Below are 21897 nucleotides of genomic sequence, written 5' to 3'. Positions count from 1 at the left end.
TCCTCCCCTGAGCATGCCGTGTCCCCGCTCCTCCACCTCAATCCCAGAAAGTCGTAAGCATCGCCAAACAGCTGTTAGGCGGCAGTGCAGCAGGAAGTGCTGGGAGGGAGGGTGAGGAGCAGGGATGCAGTGCGTTCGGGGGAGGGGGGAGGAGGAGTGGGGAGCTTGGCAGCTGCAGCGCACCCACTAATTTTTCCCTGTGGGTGCTCCAGCCCCAGAGCACCCACGGAGTCAGCGCCTATGCCCCACAGGGCCCGGGGGATCTCACATACGCATACTCCCAGGGTCTGGGGGATCTGACAGACGCACCCCCCAGGACCCGGAAGATCTGACACATGCACCCCCCAGGGCCTGGGGAATTTGACACAGACACCCTCCAGGACCTTAGGGATCGGACACATGCACCCCATAGCTCCTGGGGGATCTCACACATGCACCCCCCACAGTACGGGGGAACTCACACACGGACCCCTCAAAGTCCGGAGGATCTCAGACACTTGCACCCCGAAGTCCTGGGGAATCACACACACAGACCCCCAGGGTCTTGGGGACCTGACAAATGCACCACACAGGGCCTCGGGGATCTCACACACGCAACCCATAGGTCCTGGGGATCTGACACACATATCCTCCCAGGGCCTGGGGGATCTGACACATGCATCCCATAGGGCCCAGGGGATCTCACACATGCACCCTCCAGGGTTCGGGGGATCTCACCTACATGCCCAACAGGTCTTGGGGGATCTCACCCATGCAGCTCCCATGGCCGGAGGGATCTCACACTCGCATCCCCCAGGGCCCGGGGGATCTCACACATGCACACCAGAGAGCTCGGGGGATCTCACCCATTCACCCCCCCAGGGCCTGGGGGATCTCATCCACGCATCCCGCAGGGCCTGGGGGATCTCACACACGCACTCCACAAGGTCCGGAGGACCTCACACATGCACCCCCAGGGCCCAGGAAATTTGAGACAGGCACCCCCCAGGACCTGTGGGACTGGACACATGCACCCCCCCAGAGTACAGGGGATCTCAGACATTTGCACCCCATAGTCCTGGGGGATCTGACACACGCACCCCACAGGGTCTGGGGGATCTCACACACACACTCCACAGGTCCTGGGGGATCTCACACACTCATCCCCCAAGGGTCCAGAGGATCAGACTCATGCCCTCCCCAGGGCCCGGGGGATCTCACACACGCACTCCACAAGGCCCAGGGGATCTCACACATGCACACCTAAGGGCCCAGGGGATCTCATACACGTATCCCCAGGGCCTGGGGGATCTTACACTCGCACCCCCCAGGGCTTGGGGGGATCTCACGCACCCCACATGGCCCAGGTGATCTCACACAAGCACCCCACAAGGCCTGGGGGATCTGACACATGAACCCCCCAGAGCTCGGGGGATCTGACACACGAACCCCCCAGGGCCCAGGGGATCTCACCCCCCCCCCCAAGTCCTGGGGGATCTCACACACACATCCCCAGTGTCTGGGGGAATCTGACAAATGCACCCCCAGGGCCTGGGGGATGTCACACACACACACCCCTCAGGGCCTGGGGGATCTGATATATGCACCCCCAGGGCCCAGGGAATTTGACACAGGCACCCCCCAAGACCTGTGGGATCTCACACATGCACCCCCTAGGGCCCGGGGGATCTCACCCACCCACCTTCCAGGGCCACGGGGAACTCACACAAGCACCCCACAGAGTCCGGCGGATCTCACACAAGCAACGCACCCCCACGGCCTGGGGGAATCTCAGACTCGCACCCCAGAGGTCCCGGGGTATCTCACACTCGCCCTCCCCAAGGCCTGGGGGATTTCACACATGTACCCCCCAGGACAAGAGGGCTCTCACACACGCACCCCCCAGGACACAAGGGCTCTCACACACGCACTCCCCAGGGCACAAGCTCTCACACACGTGCACATCACAGGACCCTAGGGCGCGCGCGCACACACACACACACACCCTCTTGTGATTCCCATTTGTGTTGCCAGTGCCATGCATGGAGGGTCCTGATGATTGGAAGAGATTTGGGCTCAGCCCTTCAGCTGGCAAAAGGGCATTCCAATGTCCTGAGCCCAGCCCAGCACACCGGAGACCAGACACAGGCGGGACAGGCCCAGACTCCATAGGGGCCATGCCTAGGAGCGAACAGACTTTCTCCCAGAAGCAGCAACAGCAGGTGACTGGATGTCTCTGATCATCAGTGGAGCCCTTTAGAGCATCCCAGACTCAGAGGTGCTTGAATCCTTTATTGGCTGAGTTTTGCCTGTTGGTCCTGGCTGGGAATTACCCACAACCAGACTGTGATTTTAGACATTTATTTGTTATGCCCAATTGCCCAACCAATACTTTGTGCCAACATTTTTTGAAACCCATGGTTTGGTTTTCCAATGGATCCCTGTGAGAATTCCCTTTGGCGCCATGTGACTGCTCCCCCAAATCCCATGGTGTTGTGTCTGCCTCCTGCGTGGGTCACCTAAAAGCAGCCACATTTGCAAATTATCGATGAACCACCATCACCGAATCTCTTGTGTGAATCCCCAAAAGAGGCGGCTGTGGGAGCAGGGCAGATATGAGACGTCTTCACTATCGGTGTGACACCAAACAGACGGGGCATAAAAAACTCCTTCAAATGAGAACTCTAGGCTGGAGGTGAGAGTCTAGACAAGCCATTACAAGCACTAGCCCAAGGAACTGTGGTTCGTTTGCAACTGCTTTTTTGCTGCATTTGTCCTGTGCTCCCCAGCTGCATGCTAGCGCCACTCCCATGTCCCTCATTTGTTTACTTGTGGCAGGCTATTTTTATTGCATCACTTATTGCCCTGACTCCCAACATCTTGTCAATCTTTCACCAGCAAATCCCACCTGGAATGCATAAGGAGGCCCATGCTCCTTCCGCTGTGGCAGTTCTGAAGACCCCTGTAAGATCCCTTAGCTGCACATAGGCTCATTAATGAGTGTGCTTTGGAAAGATTCTCCCCAGGCTCTTCCTACAGCTACCAAGCAATTCAAAGGCTGCTGCTGATAGTGCAGGGCCCCCTACATGTGCCCTGTACCTGGCACTGGGGCAGCTGCTTCCACATACAGTAGACCTTTCATCTGGAAGAGCTGTAATTAAATCAACAGCTGTGGCTGGCTGCTGGGGTGGGAAGGTAATTGTATTACTGTCTGATTTCCTCTTCTCGTTGTTCTGCATGAGGCAGCTACATCAGCACAATTCTCATAGCTCTTTGGACCACACTGTGCTTTGGGGAGAAACTTGTTCCATTTTGCAAGGGACATCTCAAAAAGTGACACTGTGGTTTGGCATAGAATCATAGGCCTGGAAGGGACCTCAAGAGGTCATCTAGTCCAGTCCCCTGCACTCATGGGAGGACTAAGTATTATCTAGACCTTCCCTTACAGGTGAGCTCTCCAGGGTAGGACTCCCCCTACAGCTCCCCAGGATGGGGTCCCCCGACAGTAGGCCACTCTGGTTCCCTGGTCAGCCCTCAGCAGGGGACGGTACTTACTCGCCATTGGCCTCCAGCTCGCAGATCTCAAAGAAGACCATCAGATCGTATTTGCACTGGCAGGGCCCGGCGCTGGGGCGCGCCAGGGTGCTCAGCTTCGTCGCTGGCACTACGGCGGGCAGAAAATAAGACTTACAAAGAGGAAAGGAGAAGCTGCTGACGTGTGAGCTGGACTCACTGCACCACTCAGGAGATGTGTGTCAGTCAGAGCCAGGACCACTGGCAGTGACTGTCTAGGAGAACAGCTAGCCGAGATCTAGCCCAAGCTGGAGATGACCTCTGACCCCCAACATGCCAAGAGAAGGGGGGAGAACATGCACTAACACATGCACCCAGTCAGATTCTGTGAACCCATACTCCTGTCCGTAGTCCCACTGAAGCCAGCTGGCCGATGTAGGGAGCAAGGGTACAAAGGATCAGGCCCACACAATGTATATGAGAGATGAGACACACACAGAAGAAGTGACTGCTGCTTTTGCTAAGCTCTGGCTGAGCATCGCCCTCTGAAAGGCCAGCCCCCTCAGGCCCTTCCAGCCAGAGGCCTGACCCCAAATCACAGGACGATGAGGCACGACACACAGAGGCAACAGCAAACCAAGACACTAGGCTGCGAGGAAAACCACTGGGACTCGGGTGTCAGATGCTAAAATATTTGGTGCCCAATGTGCTAGCCGGCTCGCTTCTGGATGCGCTCTCTGGGCATGCTCTCTCTGCTGCTAGCTCAGCCACCTCGTTCCTTCTGCGAGAGAGGGAGGAGTCCAGCCCTGTTGTCCCCCCCTCCCCCGCCTGTAATGAACTGTGCCGAAATGAAAAATGCAAGTAGCCTCAGAAAAGTGTGTATTGCTTTGGGAACAGGCATGGCAATGCCATTCAGTACTGAGCTCTGTGAGTGTCCCCCAAGCATTACATGGACACATTCCCCAGGGGAGGCATGGCTAGAAACCCGAGTAGCAGTGGGATCTTCCACAGTGGTGTCCAGGAACCAACCAGGTTTCGGAGCCTTTCTCACAGCACAGTTCATTACAGGCGGTCGGGGGGTGCACAGGGCTGGACTCCTCCCTCTCTCGCAGAAGGAACGAGGTGGCTGAGCTAGCAGCAGAGAGAGCATGCCCAGAGAGCGCATCCAGAAGCGAGCCGGCTAGCACATCGGGCACCAAATATTTTATCAGCTGGGGGGATTTTTCATGCTCTTCAGGGTGGAGGGAAGGGAAACAAACAGAAACCCCAAAACAAAGCAAAACGGTTGAGACACAGAGTGGGAGTGAATGGACATTGTGGGGACGGGGATGCAGTCTGCTTTGCCAATGCTGCACACTTCAGCACTCTTTAACCACTCCTGAGCCCTCTGAGCCACTGCTTTAAACAGGTGTCCCACTCAAATCAATGTGTGCCAGGACAGAGCTGGTAGCACGTCTCTGCCCAACAAGGGGGAGGGGAGATGTAAGAGTGAAGGAAGGGGAGACACCCCAGGATGGGTATTCTGCAGTCTGGATGTGCATGCCGACGGGAGGCAATTTAATTTCAGTCCAGGAACCCTTTCCTATAACAAGTGGAATCAGGGCCATCCTTACCCATACGTAAAGTACGCAGCTGTGTAGGGCACCAGGAAATTTGGGGCACCAAATTTCCTGGTGCCCTGCGCTGCTGCATGCTGCTCCAGCCCCTTCTCCGACTCTGCCCCAGGGCCCCCGCCCTACTCTGCCCCCGCCCCGCCCCTTCCCCACCCCAGCCCCGCCTCTTCCCACCCCTGCTCCGCCCCAGCCCCGCTCCCACTCCCCTGAGCTCTGCAGCAGGGCCGGGTCTGTACTCATCGGTGGTGGGAAGTGCAGACCCGGCTCCAGTCACGCCGCTGGTGAGTGCTGGGGGGGTGGTTCCCCCTTGCCCCCCAACCCAGCCCCGGCCCCCCCCCCACGGAGTCCTGGGGACAGCCCCCCTGACCCCCCTCGCACAGGCCTGGCAGCGGATGGGCTGCGTAGGGCCCCAGAATAGCTAGGGACAGCCCTGAGTGGAATACTCAACACTGAGGTTACAGTGCTAGTGAGCCACCAAGGAATGGCTCTTCATGGATGACAACGTTTAGTGAAAGGATGGGGGCTTCCCTGCAGAAAGGGAAAGGGATGAGGAAGGATTGCTGGAGTGCAGGAGGTACTCAGCATGCCAGTGGCTAGGCCTACTTCTGAGCTAACCAGATCCTAATGAGCAGACTTGGCAGGTTTAGAGCGCTGTGAATTATCCTGCGCTGATTTCTTGATACTGTCGAGATTTTCTGAGGTCCTGTTCTCTGCTACCGAGTTACCACAGGGCAGTAACCCTGGTCCAGTAAAAAACCAAACCACCTGTGCTAGCCATCACTTTACTGTGCGGCCCACGGGCCGCTCCAGCCAGCACCCCGCTTTACACTCAGTCATCGCCATCTGGGCCCCTTTCTGCAGCAAATGCAAAAGGGAAGGTGGCTAGCGTCATCAGGCCTACCTGTTCATCTCACCACCAGGACTGCTCTCTGCTGAACATTCCCACAGAAATAGCTCCCCCCACCTGCAACACCCAGGAGTTTCCCAGACGAATGGTTTCTCTGTAGAGCTACACACCATGGCTGGCTCTATGGACATGTCAAAAAACCAATACGCCACGAATACTGGCTAGCCTGGAAAGGTCTCCTTCCCCCACTGGAGTGGCTTGATTTACAGAAGCCATCTTAAGAACATTATGCAATGCATCAAGCTAAACAGCATGAGAACCCACAGACAATTCAGCCTGTTATCGAAACACCATCTCCCATCACGCAGACCCTTACTCCGTACAAAACCAGGTGACCATGGTGTTATCGCAGAGCAGTCCAGCAAGGAATGACCAATTCTCCCCCAATTCCCACGTGCTTCCAAGTTGTGGCTTCTGAAGCCTAATGTACTTTAGAAGGGGAAAAACAATGGCCTACCTGGCTTGGACAATGGCATGACCCGGGGGAAGTGGCGTCGGGATGGTCTCAGTGGGCTATGGAGAGAAGAGACTCAGATGAAAGAATGCATGCAAAATAAATGACTGGTTTAGAGAAGGTAGAGCTGAAGCTCCCCTCCTCCCCATCTCACAACACAAGAACAAGGGGACACTATGAAGTTGGAAGGTAGAAAACTCAAAACCAACAAAAGGATATACTTTTGCAGGCAACATCTCATTCGACTGTGGAACTCACTGACACATGATTTTGAGGCCAAGAATTTAGTAAGATTCATCTTTATTTTCATACATGTTAGAGGAATGGAAAACTCTGGCTTCTTAGCTAAAGCTTCATGATGCTGCAGAATTCAGTACTGCTAAGCTGTAGATACCAGAGAGTGTTTGTACAGAATTTATAGACCTGATCCATAGCCCACAGAAACCAATGGAACGACTCCCATTGATTTGGATAGGCTTTATCAGATCCTAGGTCCATGCTACATGAGGCTCTGGTTACAATGTTAAAAAATAAGTCTGAGTCAACAAGAGGGGTGAACCCATCCTCTGGATGTTACCCCTTCCCTACACCACACTGACCTGAGCACGTCCTTGCAGAGAGGAGGGAAGGGATGTTGCTGATAATGCCCAAACACCTCAAACACAATCGGTTGGCTCTTGATGTACTCAATGAATGACTTGGTCACCTCCACCGCAATCTGAGAGAGAGGGGAGCAGGGGACAAGCAACAAAGCTTTAAAATGACATACAGCAGCAATCCATTTGTCTAGGCCCCTATCCAGCAAAGGATTTAAGCATGCGACTTCCACGGGATTACTCACATTCTTAAGGTTAGACATGTGATGGACACAATACTTTGCTTACTAGTAAATGGTATTTCTCCAAGGAAACAGGCTCAGCTCACCCCTCTGATGGGTTTTTGCTTATGTCACACTTACACAATGATGGCATAATGCTGCTGGTTTAATTTCCCCAAAGCTTAGGCAGCCCTTTGATTTCTGCAGGAGGAGGCAGGGTGAATATTTCTACATGGGAGTGGTTGGTCTTCCAGAGCAAAATGGTGAGACTGGTCTAGAGGCTCCTCACAGAGACACTCGGCGTCAGAAAAATCTGGACCCATATTGCCAGGGGTTACTTCAGAGAGATCTAGAGCTTTTCTACACCAGGTCCTTGAAGGAGAGGCTAATAATGTCAAAACAAATATGAAAAGCAGGAACCTCAGGAATAGGAGCCATGACCGTCACCAGCAGGACCTACAGAACCTTAACAATGGCCTTTATTCTTCTCTCTGGAGCTGGCTTTCCAGGCTTCACCTTTACGCCGGTCCCAGGCTGTGACAGTGTTTGTGGTCATGTGAGAGTGGACACAGGGAAGAGAAAGGGGAAGGATAACAACCCTTAACAACCTGGTCTGCTGGCTCTTAGGCCGGAGGTGGCCTGCTGTCAGCCTGAGGACCTGTGCTGCTTCAGAGAGAGATGATGCTTCAGGGGCACGGCATGTTAGATACAACGGTCTAGAAAGTTTGGGCTCCTTGTCACAAGAGTGTCTTTTGTTGGTTTTCTTTGTAGCACTCTTTGGTTTCTCTGCCATTCTCCTCTCACACAGACACCCTCTTGTCTAGAAGAGACATAACTTGCTGACAAAAACCTACCCTGGGCAAGTTCAGCAAGGAGGGTGTGACAGAGTGCTGGCTGCAGCACACTGGTCACTGAAGGCTGCAGGCGTAATTGGAGACTACCAACCTGTTACTGGTGGGGATTACTGACACTTGGGGGCCAGTGCTGAGCTAACAGGTAACTGGCTTAGTTCCTGGGAGGATATACAATTGGGAGGACCAGGAAGTAAAAGGGGGAGCTTGGGGGATGGGGGGGGGGGGACCTGGGTGGAGGAGAGAAGCTGTGTGCTCCTCCCACTGTGTACCTGTGCTGTGTCCTGTCCTGTTTGGAAACAGAGGGCTACAGGGGCCTGTAGTGGGCCAGAAACGGATAGTTGGTGTTTGTGACGGAGAACCATGAACACAGGCGAGGCTGTGCTACTCACTGGGTAGCTGAAGAAGTGCCCTGTGACAGAGGGGAATGCCTGTGACAGTCAGAAGGACACACACATGGTTTCTTCCCCCACCAAAATGCAATCAATGAATTTTTTTCCAGCCGCTGATCAAGTGTGATATATGTGACAACCCGTTAACTCGTGAGCTAAGCTGGTTCACTCAGAGGAGCACCCTGTATGATCTCTGATCACACACTGTAACGAGAAGGAAGTTCTCAGATCTCCAGGATAAAGCAGCAGCCCATTGCAGAGTGTGAATTGTATTACCCCATGGGCAGAGAGGAGAGCACATTGCCATGTGACTGGGAGGTGGTGCAACTGCTGCTGTCAAACTGGCAGTGGTAGAGTGGGATTAGACCAGTGGTTCCCAAACCGTGGGGCACGCCCCTCTCGGGGGGCACGGAGGAATGTTCAGGGGGACGTGGCAGGGTCTGAACCAGGCCCCATGGGGGGCAGGGAGGAAGTGCCACCCAGTCCCACTCTGCATCCAGCTCCACTCATCTCCCACCTCCAGCCCCAGCCACAGCTCCACTCCCGGGCCTGGCCCCAGCCCTGGTTGCGGCTCCACTTCCAGCCCCAGTCCCCGGGCCCCGACAGGGCATGGACAGATTCCCTTATGGGTAAGGGGGGGCACAACAGAAAAAGTTTGGGGAGCACAGGATTTGAAGGTTTCTATGCTCTGGACAGACCCTGAATATTGCGGGGCAGAGAGAAAACAGCCTGGGCAGTGATACTAACGTTCTGGACATGATAGAACCCTAGAGGTGGTCCTCGTCCTGTGTTCTTCAAGGGCTCCGTTGAAAAGGCCTCATCATGACGATGGATAAAGCTGCGAAGGGGGGAAGATTGTTACAGCAGCGGTGTGGTCGGCAGGGTAAAATGAGAATGACAGAGCGAGGTGGGAGCCAGCGTAGACTACCCCTGAATGAAGATGACTCGTTTCCCCTCCCCCCAGGGGGCTGCACTCTATAAGTTCAGATAGGCTGCTACAGAAAGTCAGCTCTCCATGGGCCAGATCCGCCGCACACTGCCGTCCATGGAAAGACACCCACTAACTTTAGCAGGCTTTGGATCAGGCCTCATGTGAATGAACAGACTCATTTTGCACTGCGTGACTCTCTCTCGGTTCTTTCCCTCTTTCATGAGGCATTGGACAAAAATTCAGAAGCGAAGAGGACAGTGTGGCCAATCTAGGTCTGGGCGCTTGCCCTTTCCCATCTCAGGGCTGCCCAGAGACCCCCTGCCACGTAGCTGAGATCCCATTTCATTTAGGAATCCAGCAAGGGCAGGGCGGTTGCATGCCCCTGCTATCTGTTCATGACGCTCCTTGGGGAGTGCAACCTTCTGATTGAGGCAAAGGCAGAGTGGGAGGAAGAGGGAACAAACACCAGCAGAGCAGAGGGATCTGAGGACATCTCACTTAAACTGGCAGAAGATATCTGCATATTCTGCAGAGATGCTGGAGGCTTGCAGAACTGTCACTCGGAAGGTGAAGATGCTGCCCAGTGTCAGATGGTCCAGAACTGCTTCCAATGGGTCATCTAGAGCAACTTTCTCTGGACTGTCGAGGAGGAGATCATCTGGAGTCACTGGGGGAGGAGGAGAGCCATTAGAAAAACTCCAGACAGCATCCATCAAGGCCTAGTGAACGTCCGGCATGCCACATACCAACACAAACATTGCTTTCAATGGAGCTGGCAGTTCACACCCTGCTGAGGCTCTGGCCCTTTGCAATCCAGTGAGCAGTGAAACATTCGTTTGCTTCCTACTAGGTACACAGCTCCCGCCCAACGCCACTTCCCCCTGGATTAAAACAACCCTTTCACCTGCACAGGTGTTGTTGTTGACTTCATCTGCAGAAGGTCCGATGTCAGTTATCTGCCCCTGGCCTTCAACAATCCGCAGTTCCTCCTGCGAGGTCCCTGAACGAGACATCCCCGCCATGGGACAGGCCTCAGACTGGAACTGCCAGGCACAAGGGGAAATGGAACAGAGAGGCTGTGTGTGTAGGGAGGCTGCAGTCCTGATAGCACGCTCACCCTGCTAACGGCCATGAGCAGCCTTTTCGTCTCTTGCCTGGCATGCCTTCCCCTCTGTACTGCGTGGCAGACACCCAGTCAGGCATGAGAGGCTGCAGCTTTTATCTCCTCTACCACAGCAACATCTGAAGCCTCAGTGTTAATGTTTGGCACACAGATTGGACGAAGGGACAGGGTCAAGAGGCCCAGGGAATCCGTAATGAGAGAGGGAGCCTTTGGCTGCTAAGACATTGTTCCAATCTGACCTAGGTCTGTACTGAGTGACTGTCATCTACCAGCTGTTCACTGGCCTGCGTGAAAAGAACCAGAGGCTCCAGTTCCATTCAGGAAGGGCAGTGCCCATGCCACTCTGCTAGCAGGCCACTGCAGTCACGGTGTTTGTACTGGTGTGGCTGAGGCCAACCTTCAGGCCCACGAGGGATGTGGTCATCACTCCCCCTCCTAACCCAAAGCGCATCATATCTAGGGCACTCCTAGTCTTCTGCAGTCTGAGACCAATAGGCTAAAATATTAGGAACGGACTTGTTATCAGGATATGAATAATAGGAGGACCCAATACACTCCCCAGCAAGCTAAGCTCATAGAAAGATATTCTCACCTGGGATTGGCTGCCATACTGTACCTTCTCAAAGTGCTGATCATCAAAGGATATTTTGGCTGTCCCTGACTGCCGTACTCCTGAACCATAATCCGGGGCTTCTTCATCCGCTGAAAGAGGAAACACAGCAAGACATTACAGGAAGGCAGGAAAAACTCGCTCCCAAAGCAGATCGCAGCCAGAGTCAAGGTCTCTGGGATTGTGACCTTTCATACACTGCTCCCTGAGTTTCTTCATCAAGGAATGCTTGAGTGGTCACTGGCTGCAGAACTTGATGAAAACCAGTGAATTCCAAAAGGCAATCATGGAAATGTTGCAAGAAGTGCTTTCCAGCCTCTGTTTCAGAGTCAAAAATTCTGCATTAGCTAACAGCCATCTATGTGCACACTCATCTATAAATTGGTACCAACAGCACCACACTAATGCCCTTGCTAGTTAAGCAGATGATGGCCCAGATCATAAAACCATGACATGACATGGCAGAGTTTTCAGTTCTTTGCAAGACCATCCTATTAGAATAGCTTGTGTGCATGTGTGAGTTGGGGATAGTGGTTGTACTTGCAGAGCAGAATATGTACCTGAAACGAAAAGTACCAGAAAAAAGTATTGCTATTAATTTTTCTCAGCCCTAGATTTATCATGAATAGAGCCAGATCCTGGTGGAACTGACCCCATCTGTGAATCACCTTGCTCAAGGTGACTGATAATTCACAGATGGGTCAGTTCCACCAGGATCAGGTTCTATTCATGCTAAATCTATAACGGGCCCCACTTCCCCTCGCATGCCATGAGTGAGAGGTCCTTCCGGATCAGGTTGGGTCCAATTGATGGGGAAGCCTGGAACTGAATTGGACAAAATAATTTTCTTCTCACCCCCAGGAGACAGCAATTTGTCCCGGTAAGGCATGGATCTTGGAACATATTGACGCAGGCACACGGGAACTGATGCTGAATTGATTTACACCACGTGTAACCCACTGAAGTCAGGCGAGTTGCATGGGGTGGGAGCAGCACACAATATAACTCACAGAGTGATGAGTGCCCTCTTGTGGCAGTTCTAATGACAGTACAGGAGATGCCTATTGGACTACAGCACCCACAATTCCTGCGAGTGGAAGCTTGATGTCCCTGTATTACTAGAGCAGAAAAACATTGCATGGTGGCCTGTGAGTGGCATACCTCCTGGCAAATCCTGTGTGTGTGCGCAATACTCCACTGGCCCACTTGGGGCGGGGGGTCTTGTGCACAATGCAACAGGGAGAGCAAGGTCTAAAGCAGGGGTGGCCAACCTGAGCCCGAGAAGGAACCAGAATTTACCAATGTACATTGCCAAAGAGCCACAATAATACATCAGCAGCCCCCCATCAGCTCCCTGCTCCCAGCGCCTCCCACCCACTGACAGCCCCACCGATCAGCACCTCCCCCTCTCTCCCCGCACCTCCAGATCAGCTGTTTTGTGGTGTGCAGGAGGCTCTGGGGGGAAGAGGGGAGGAGCAAGGTCACGGCAGGCTCAGGGGAGGGGGCAGGAAGGGGTGGAGTGGGTGCAGGGCCTGTGGCAGAGCCAGGGGTTGAGCAGCGAGCACCCCCTGGCACACTGGAAAGTTGGAGCCTGTAGCTCCAGCCCCGGAGTCGGTGCCTATACAAGGAGCCGCATATTAACTTCTGAAGAGCTGCATGTGGCTCCGGAGCCATAGGTTGGCCACCCCTGGTCTAAAGAAATGCTTAGGCTGTGGACTAATGGATTGGTGCCACCAGCCCGAGCACACAGCACGGGGCTCATCACGCTCAGGAAAGGGCATATGTCTCCATGAAATGTAATGGCCCTGAGAACTGGCTCTCCAGACTCACTATGGCACTGGGGCAAGGCCAGCTCAGAGCATCCGCCTGCCACTGGAAACCCATTGCTGCTTGCCCAATGTACCTGAGATAGCCTGGACTGCCACGCGCAGGAAGCCTTTCACCTCACCCTTCTCGCTGACGATGGCAACACGGTGCACTAGTGGCACTGGGTACAGCAGGTTGCTGAGATACACGAATGCCCTGGAAGAGTTAAGTAACACAGGAGAGGGGTCACTGCGCCCCCAGCCTGGGGTTTCCAAACACGCTCCGTGGCCAGATGGCAGCTGGGCTCACAGTTCACCGCTCACATCACAACATGGTGCTGCAAAGCAAAACTAAAGAAAGGCAGCCAGGGTCAGCCGGAAGTGTGTGTGGGGGGGGGACTCAGCGTGCTTAGGACAGGCTGGTGGGAGGCAGAGCTACAGTAACGTCAGGTTCCTGCGAAAGTGGCAGCGAGTTAGTGAGCACCAGCATACCTCTCGGCCTGTCATCTCCCTTGGGCGCGACAGCGTCGTGGGGAGGGCTGAGGAGGGGGCTGTGTCGGTGCAACAAGGAAGCTAGAAAGAGGACCTCTTGCTGTGGAGAACTGGAGAACTAGGACGGAAGGTGCTGTGAAACAACCACGGGTCTGCTGCAGATTAAAGGGTGTGGGGAGGGGGACGGGCAAGAGGGGACCAGGGTGGGCAGGGGGAGAGAAGGCAGAGGAAGAGAGAGGCAGGAAGGAAAAAGAAGAGGAGAAGGGGAGGAGAGAGAGTGAAGGAAAGGAAGTTCTTGGTTAGAGCACAGAGCCTCCTGCAGACAGGCTGGGAAATGCAGACACCTGTCCAGAGTCTGAGACTGAGAAGCTATTGCAATGGTGGGTTTTCAGCCTGCTTTAAGAGAGGCCCGGCACATCCCCAGGATAGTGTATGAAAACCTATCCCCAAGAGGGGCAAGCCTGCCTTCAAACAGGGGTCTGCTCAGTCAGTGCCCAGCTGGTAGAGCCTCCATGCAACAGCCAGGGGGCGGGGTTCAGGCTCCCCCCGGGCTGAGCCCCAGAAAGCACCCACCTTGTGAACGCAGCTGGCTCCTCCGAATCAATCACCCTGCTGTGTGCTGAGTAGTACCCTACTGCCATGGAAATCAGCACAGCTGCCTGCGGAGTAAGGAGTGCTCGAGAGGCCCTATGCAGCCGTGACACCAGACCGGGAGTGGACAATGCTCAGTGAGTCACACCCAGGAACCACAGGCCAAAACCTCAGCTGGTGTAAATCAGTGGAGCCCCACTTACTATGCCATTTACCCCAGCTGAGGATCTGGCCCTGCGAGTTTAATGCCCAGGCAGCAGGGCAGATGTGGGATGCCTGAATGCATGAGTGACGATGCTGACACCTCACTGTACCAGTTATGAACAGGGGCCAGCAGGAGGCGGACTTAGACCTGAAGCCCTCCCCTGAGCACTCCCAGGAGGAGAAGCTGCCTGTCAGGCTGGCGGGGAGAGCCCCTTTCCTTGGTCAGACCAGCACCAGTTCCATCCCCCCACCCAGAAATCAGACACTAGCTCTAACAGGGCTTTCTTTATGCAAATGTGGTCCCTGTGGAGGGTTCGGTTGTGCCCTGGTGCCACACAGCCATTTGGGGAGCACACGGGAGTGGGGGCTGCCATCCCACTGCACAGCCACATTGGGCCCTTCTGGGTGCTGGGGCTGCCTGCCCACCAGCAGCCAGGGGACCCGAAGGAGGGGTGGCGAGTGAACACTGGCTCCACCCCCTATGCGCTGGCTGGCTGACGCAAGAGGAGGAGTGTGCTACATTGGCAATGGCTGCAGCAAATCACTCCCCCCTACCCTCCCGGGACAATCACGTCTGCCTGAGTCGCGGGTGCCTTCCCTCTATCCCCTGGGCTCAGCCTAGGGCTCAGTCTCACCCTAACTAAACAAGCAAGCAGCACAATGACTATGTTCATGTACACGGAGAAGCTGGAGGCTGCCTGGAACCCCGAGATTTCCAGACGAGTGATCTGCTCCTGCTTCCCAGCCCTTGAGACCCCATCTGTGCTCAGCACTTGGGAGGCAGCGTCTTTGGATGGCAACTGGCTCCAATCCCTCGCTGCTATTGCCTCTGTACGGTGATCCAGGACAACATTTTCAAGAGTGGCCAGTGCCTTGGAGCACTTCGGTTTCTGGTCATCCAAGCTGGTGATCTGGTGCTGGCGAGAGTCACAAATGGTTACCTACTCCAGTGCACCAGGAAGAACTGGATCAGTGGTGGAATGGAGTACATCTGGTCTGCACTTTAACACCTGGGTGAAACTGTACTCTGATGAGAACATTAATCCTGGACAGTAACTGAATCTTCACCTGGCACTGGTGCTGACTGAAGACTGCATCCCTACTCTCTGGCCCTTTACATTGTGAAAGTACAAAAAGTTCTGAGAGAGAAAGGCAGCCAAAGAGAGAGGAAGACAGCTGCAGTTTGTGCTGTCTCCTTGGTGGTACTCACGTCACATAGGCAACCGCAATCCAATCCGAACACATCCAGGATAAGAGAGGACACTGGGGTGGAGACGGGGCTGTAGGTGATCTTAGTTCTGGGGGATCAGTTTTGCCTTGTGCAGGGCACACTCTGGAGCAGACTACTGATATGTGTAACAGGTGACTTTTAACGTTGAAAACTTGCACATTTAAACTTCATCCTTAAAACCGTAGGCCTGGCAGCATCACACTTCCCCTTTCAGCGAGGTCATCGGAAGGCTATTACCAATTTGCCATCTCTTCTTGACTGAGGATTAAACTGCTAAGATTCTACCTGTAATTAGACCAGAATTTCAGAATGCAGCCCAGAGTCCAGTCTCAGCCAGATGCACCATCCCCTCTTTGCTGCTGTAAGGACATTTTCAGATGGCCATCACTGGAGCTAGAACCAGAACCTTGAAAAGGATTTGGAAGCCACGGCAGAATGTGGTACACCCATCGGTCTGGGCTACCCAGAACTTGGGCCGCCGCATTCTGAAGAGTTTGAAGCCTCTCTGTGGTCTTCCTAGAACCACAGAAATATAGGGCTGGAAGGGACCCCAAGAGGCCATCTCGTCCTTCCCTCTGTGCTGAGATAATGTCGCAGGAAGCCTAGCCTTGCACTGGTGTAAACAAGTATCCCCATGACTAGGCCCACACTGCAGTCTGCTGGCTAATCAAAACTGGGATAGGTCCTTGCTGGCCACTGCCTCTATTTAGGAGCAGCAAACTGTTCACCAGCGTCTCAGGACTGCACCTCCCCTTGACAAACAGAGGGCAGATGCTCTCAAACAGTGGGCAAGGCCATGGATCACATCAGCTCCTCAAAATGCTTCCCCCTTTCCTATCCACATCACCTCTGACTCGTAGTGAGCCTGCTCAGCTGCCTTCCATCCAGGGGCTGAGTTCTTTCACAAAGCTGCAGCATGCCTTTGTCCAGAGTGATGAGAACAGGCAACAGAAGTGGGAGGTTCCTTTCAGCAGGAGTTTTGTAATGACCTCAGTCCACAGTGGCATTGTGTGTGGTCAGCATATTCCATCATCAGACTAAACTTGGTACTGGGTGTACAAAATTCCTCCCCCCATAACTTTTACTGTTGTTTGTAGCTGGTCTCCAGATTGGAAAAGCAGACTGATAGGCAGCCATCCCCAGCCCGAGTCTGAAGGAGTGCAGTGTGCAGCCTCTACAGGACTGCATCATACTCATGCTCTGATGAATGGAGTGGCATAGGATTGAAGGAAGCAAAGCCACTATATTAACAAGTATCGCCACACAGAGTAGCTAGGGTGCTTCTTCAGAGGGAGGCAACCAAGATTCTGTGACTATCCCTATGTGGTCAGCTTTGTTATCTGTACATTTGGCTCCAGCGCCCTCCCTCAGAGCAGAGGTTTGACTGCTGAGCTGAAATATCATCGTAAAGCCTGGGTGATTCCTGCAGCAAGGGCTCAATCCTGCACCCAGGGAAGTCACGACAGTGATCCCTTTGACTGCAATAGGTGCAGGATCAGGCCTCAAATGTCCAGAGGAACTTATGCATCTTGGGGCCTGAGTCAGCTCCCTCTGGAGTCAATGGGAATCTTTCCACTGACTTCAGCGGCAGTTGAATTGGATCATTAAAGCACAAGGCAAGAACCAGCTTTAAACCCCAATCCTACAAGGTGCTGAGCCCTTCCTGGGAGATGCAGAGTATCTTCCGTTCCCAGTGAATCACCTCATAAGATGGAACTGCAGGGTCAGAGGATCGGAATCCTCTTGAGTGTCCGGGATCAAATAAGGTGCCATGCTCGGGGGAAGGAGGGAATTGAGTCTGGCACCCACCTGAATCCTCTATGATGCCCTGTATTGGAGATGGCTTTACTTTGGTGTCTGTGAATACAGATTTGACTCTGGGCATCTTGCAGAAGGATCATAAGCCTGTTAAACTTCCATCATAACAATATGAAAAAACAGGTGAGCACATCTTGAAGCAGACTGAAACCAGAAAGGTTGAAGAGGGAGGAAGAGGAAGAGAGGAATAGGGAGAGGGAGGGAATATGTCACTAAAGGAAAAGGAAGGAGGGCAGAGACACTAACCACAAGATTGGTGAGGTGCAAAGATGGCATGCTCAGACCAAAGAAAAGCCTTTCAAAAAGAAGACAAAAGTGAAATAACCCCCAATTTTTGCTCAAGCTTTGGAGAGAGAGCCAGCAGCTAAAAAAGAAAAAGAAAAAAAAAGAAAAAAAAATAAAGAAAATAGGGGGGAAACTAATCAAAGACAAGGATCCAATCATAAACCAATCCAAGCACACTTCACGAGAAATGTGATCGGCACAGCTGCTGCGCAGGGAAAGCCAATTCTGTGTCTGACTCAAAAGAATTGGGAAGATTCAAATGGAAAAACCTCCCAGGAACATCCCACAGGATGGGGGGTTCGGTTCATCTGGTAGTTTGGTTTGTTTTTAAAATCTCTGATTCCCCCAAGAGGAAAAAAAAAGTGGAAGAACCCAGCTCTTTCAGTCTGAGGCTGCAGTGACTCTTATCCCATCTTCCTCTCTCTCTTTTCTGGTCCCTTCTCCTCCCCTTCTCGGTCCCATTGCCCAAGTCGCATTGGCTGGAAAGCAGAACTCAGTTTCTTGCCTAGGCTTCTTGCTTTCACAAACATATTCGCAGCTCACAGGCCAAATTACGACCCAGTGTAAATGGAAGCAATGCCACTGACTACAGTGAAGCTGCAGCTGCTTGCACCAAGTCTGAATTTGACCCAATTTTTAAAGGACAGGAGTCCCTGAGACAACTATGGGCAAAACCTCTTCTTTCCCCTTGGAAAAGTCTGAAGCAGAACTGGGCTATCTGGTGCCATGCTTGGCAATTTCAGGTGGTTTTCTCTAGCAGAATGAAATGGTGGCTGATTGAATCAAACATGTCACCAATTTCACAAAATCTGGAGTTCTTTTCCAGAATGAGCCATTGAAACATTCTGTTTTCACTAGCAAAAGAAAAAAACCAATTCTCTTTCCCTTTGGGCAGAGTCCACTCCCAGCCCTGCAGGGCAGAGAAGCTCTCCCCACTCCAGAGCTTTTCTCCAAACCACCTGAAAACTTCTGGCAGCTCTTCTTCCCACACAACACTTTTCTGCATGGCTCTAGTTCGAACCACTGCAGAAAACAGTTTCCATCCACGTGCTGGCCAAAAGCAGTAGTGGTGGCTTAAAAATATATGTCTTTTATTAAAAAAAAAAAAAAAAAGATAAAATCCTCTCCCTCCACAGCCCTTGGTTTTAGCTTTTGAAGCCAACCTTATTCCCCACAGCTCTTCCCTGAGTCATCTGGGGAAATCCCACTCGCTACCAACTGGACCTGCCTGCCTTGTAGTACTGTGCTCACTTTCTGCACCTCCCATCTCTTCCTCACACACCACTCAGGGCCACTGGCTGCCTCTGAATCCTTCTCCTAACGATCAGAACTGATGGGCCTTCTCTTACAGTTCACTGTGCTTGAGTTACACCTTGGTCTCTTGGCCATTCCACCACTCCCCAGAAGCCTGTACGTTCTCCTCTTGCTGGTGAGGATCTACGTCAGAGTCATGCATGGGATTTCCATTCCATGACTGCAAAGATGTGACCCTCACAACCCATGCAGGAGCAGAAGGCCACCCATTTTGCAGACATTTCATCATAAATGTTTCCAGCAGTAAATTAGAACTGAAACATACCTCTGTGTCATCACCACACAATTCTCTATCACATGAAACTCTTCTCTTTAAAGAGACCATATGAATCCAGTGGCTACTCAATCCTGGTCTCCGTTGACTCTGTGATACCTGTCTTGAAGCTCATTCTAAAGATGAGCTGGCTAGAGTAGCCTCTCCCTTCTTCATTTCCTATCGACACTTGGCTTACCATCACACTGACCAGTACACCTGCCCTGCTGGCCATCTCTTTAAGGACTCTGTTCAGCTAACCCATCCCGAGTGCCTGTGGAACGCATGCCCTCAACATGGGAATAGTGTCAGAAAGCAGTTCTCTCGTACGAAAGAGCTAGTTCCTTCCCAGCATGCTCTCCTAAAACCTCACCAACCTTCCTACTAAACTGAACAGGGGGGAGCGGTCGTAAAATGGATCCCGGCCATCATACAGCGGGTACTCCGGAAAGATGTCTTCCTCCAGGTCCTCCTCCTCCTCCTCCTCCTCCTTCCCCACGTGCTGCTCGTCAGCAGGCTCGGTGATGTCGGAGTCGGGGTTCGAGAAGGTGGGGGAGGGGGTGAGATCAGCCATGCGCTCGCTCATGCATGTGTTGAAAAGAGGAGAGCTGTTGCAGCCAGAGATATCTGAACTAAGGTTAGTACAACAAGATAGAAGACAGGTTAACACCAGCTATTCCAAACAGAAGAGAGAGAAAGAATAGGCTTTTTCTTTTACACCAAGGACCATCGCTATTCAGGAGGGGAGTGGGAAATAAGACCTGCCTGTCCAAAGTGTATTACAAAGAAGCCCCCAGTGTCGCCAGCTAACAATTGGTGTGAAAGATGGGAACTGCCACCTCGGACTTTGCAGAGGATTCAGCAAAGCAGGAACGTAGCTCTGTCAACTATGGCCCCAGTAGACTGCCCACTGGCATCAAGGGGAGTCCTTCCACTGCTGTTAACTGGCAAGGATCAGGCCTTGACTGCACCAATGTTGGTCACGTTCGGCGGCACCCTACTGACAGGACCGGTCCCTTCGACACCTCCTAGCTGACAGCAGTGTGCCCTTCCAACTGGCAGGTGGGAAGCACATGAGGCGACATGGCACATACAGTACAGCACACCAAGATGTTCAGATGCCAATGAGCACGCCTGCGTGTGTGCACACAAACACACATCCATGGACGTGAAAACCTGACAGCAGGGTTCTCAACCTGTCCCCTTCCACAGCTCTGTTTCCATCATCGGGCCACACACAACCCACCCAGAATCCCCCTCCCACGCTGCAGGATGGGAAGGGCAGGGGGCTGCCATCCCCAGGTTGAGAGCTCGTGCCTTGTGGTTATTAGGCACAGCTTCAAAGAAGGCGATGGGAAGTTCACCACCAACTCACTGTAGCAGGGCACCGAATGCCTGGCAGCAGTAGGGGTCCCAGAAAATCATTCTTGAGTACCCATGCAGACGGCAGAGAAAAGTGATTGCGGAAAATAGCGCTCCTTGGATATTGGCTTGCTGCCTGGTGGAACCCTTTCACCCACAGCAGCCACTATGGTCTCTCCGCACCGCACCAGTTGTCCCTATCAAACCAAGCAACGCTTCCTTCTGTGGGTGTGTTTGGATTGCAGATGGATTTAGAAAAAGGAGGAGTAAGGCTCTCACCTGCCAACCAGTCTGAACCAGGGGAAGCGGTCGTAGAAGGGATCTCCACCGGTCACGACGTTGTCACAGTCCTCAAGGATGCTAGAAGGCACTTCTGCTGCCCTGTCGTACATTTCACGCATCAGGTCCAGCCGCTGTCTGCAAGAAGAAACAGAGAGAAACAGATGTACACAATGAGGTTTAAGGATCTAGATCAGCTTCCAGCCCCTTGAGCACTGAGTCAGAGCCACACACACCACCCCCGTACCACTGTACTTCTGGGGTAGACAACAGACAAACAACCTGAACTACAGGAATTGAATTCCTGCCCCCATGCTGCAGTTATCCTATGAAGGGAAAACCTCTCCATCCGTGCATCGTGTGGAGTGGGGAGAGCTGTAACAATAGAGCTAATGGAACCATGGGGATCACATGAGTGAGGAGGTATCAGTTTAGATCAGGGGTCGGCAACCTTTCAGAAGTGGTGTGCCGAGTTTTCATTTATTCACTTTAATTTAAGGTTTCGTGTGCCGGTAATACATTTTAATGTTTTTTAGAAGGTCTCTCTCTATAAGTCTATATATAACTAAACTACTGTTGTATGTAAAGTAAACAAGGTTTTCAAAATGTTTAAGAAGCTTCATTTAAAATTAAATTAAAATGCTGATCTTAAGCCGCCGGCCTGCTCAGCCCGCTGCGGGCCTGGGGTTCCGTTCACCTAGGCCAGCAGCGGGCTGAGCGGGGCCTGCAGCCGGAACCCTGGCTGGCAAGGGGCCAACAGCCAGAACCCCGGGCCGGCAGCCAGAGTCCCATACCAGCAGCGGGCTGAGCGGGGCCGGCACCCCAGACCATCAGCGGGCCGAGCGGCTCAGCCCGCTGCCGGTCTGGGGTTCCGTCTGCTGGCTCCTGCCAACCAGGGTCCCGGCTGCCAGCCCGCTCAGCCTGCTGCCAGTCTGGGGTTCTGGCTGCCGGCCCCTTGCCAGCTGGGGTCCCAGCCGCAGGCCCCGCTCAGCCCGCCGCCAACCTGGTGCTCAGGGTGGGGGGTGGGGATGTGGGGGGTCCAAGAGTCAGGGCATGGGGTGGGGGGGGGGGGG

At 53.2% G+C, this 21897-nt stretch overlaps 1 protein-coding gene across 3 annotated transcripts in view; it reads right to left on the bottom strand.

The window, feature by feature from the left end:
* KIF1A (kinesin family member 1A) overlaps positions 1–21897 on the bottom strand; it is a 162351-nt gene that overhangs the window by 50711 nt on the left and 89743 nt on the right. For 2 of the 3 annotated variants that reach the window (XM_029913320.1, XM_029913321.1), the window contains exons 24-32: positions 20825–20962; positions 13094–13212; positions 11197–11282; positions 10362–10500; positions 9956–10124; positions 9274–9364; positions 7066–7184; positions 6470–6525; positions 3535–3643 (exon numbers count right to left, since the gene is read on the bottom strand). In XM_029913320.1, coding sequence (XP_029769180.1) covers positions 3535–3643; positions 6470–6525; positions 7066–7184; positions 9274–9364; positions 9956–10124; positions 10362–10500; positions 11197–11282; positions 13094–13212; positions 20825–20962 — 1026 coding nt within the window. Of the gene's footprint in view, positions 1–3534; positions 3644–6469; positions 6526–7065; positions 7185–9273; positions 9365–9955; positions 10125–10361; positions 10501–11196; positions 11283–13093; positions 13213–19560; positions 19816–20824; positions 20963–21897 lie in introns of all 3 variants that reach the window. The other variant, XM_029913322.1, reaches the window with a different exon arrangement.

Source organism: Terrapene carolina, unplaced genomic scaffold (assembly GCF_002925995.2).
Source record: "Terrapene carolina triunguis isolate 2854851 unplaced genomic scaffold, T_m_triunguis-2.0 Scaffold583, whole genome shotgun sequence".
Taxonomy (NCBI): domain Eukaryota; kingdom Metazoa; phylum Chordata; order Testudines; family Emydidae; genus Terrapene; species Terrapene triunguis.
The sequence above is the reverse complement of the archived record's forward strand: the minus strand, read 5'-3'. Positions and strand labels throughout refer to the sequence as shown.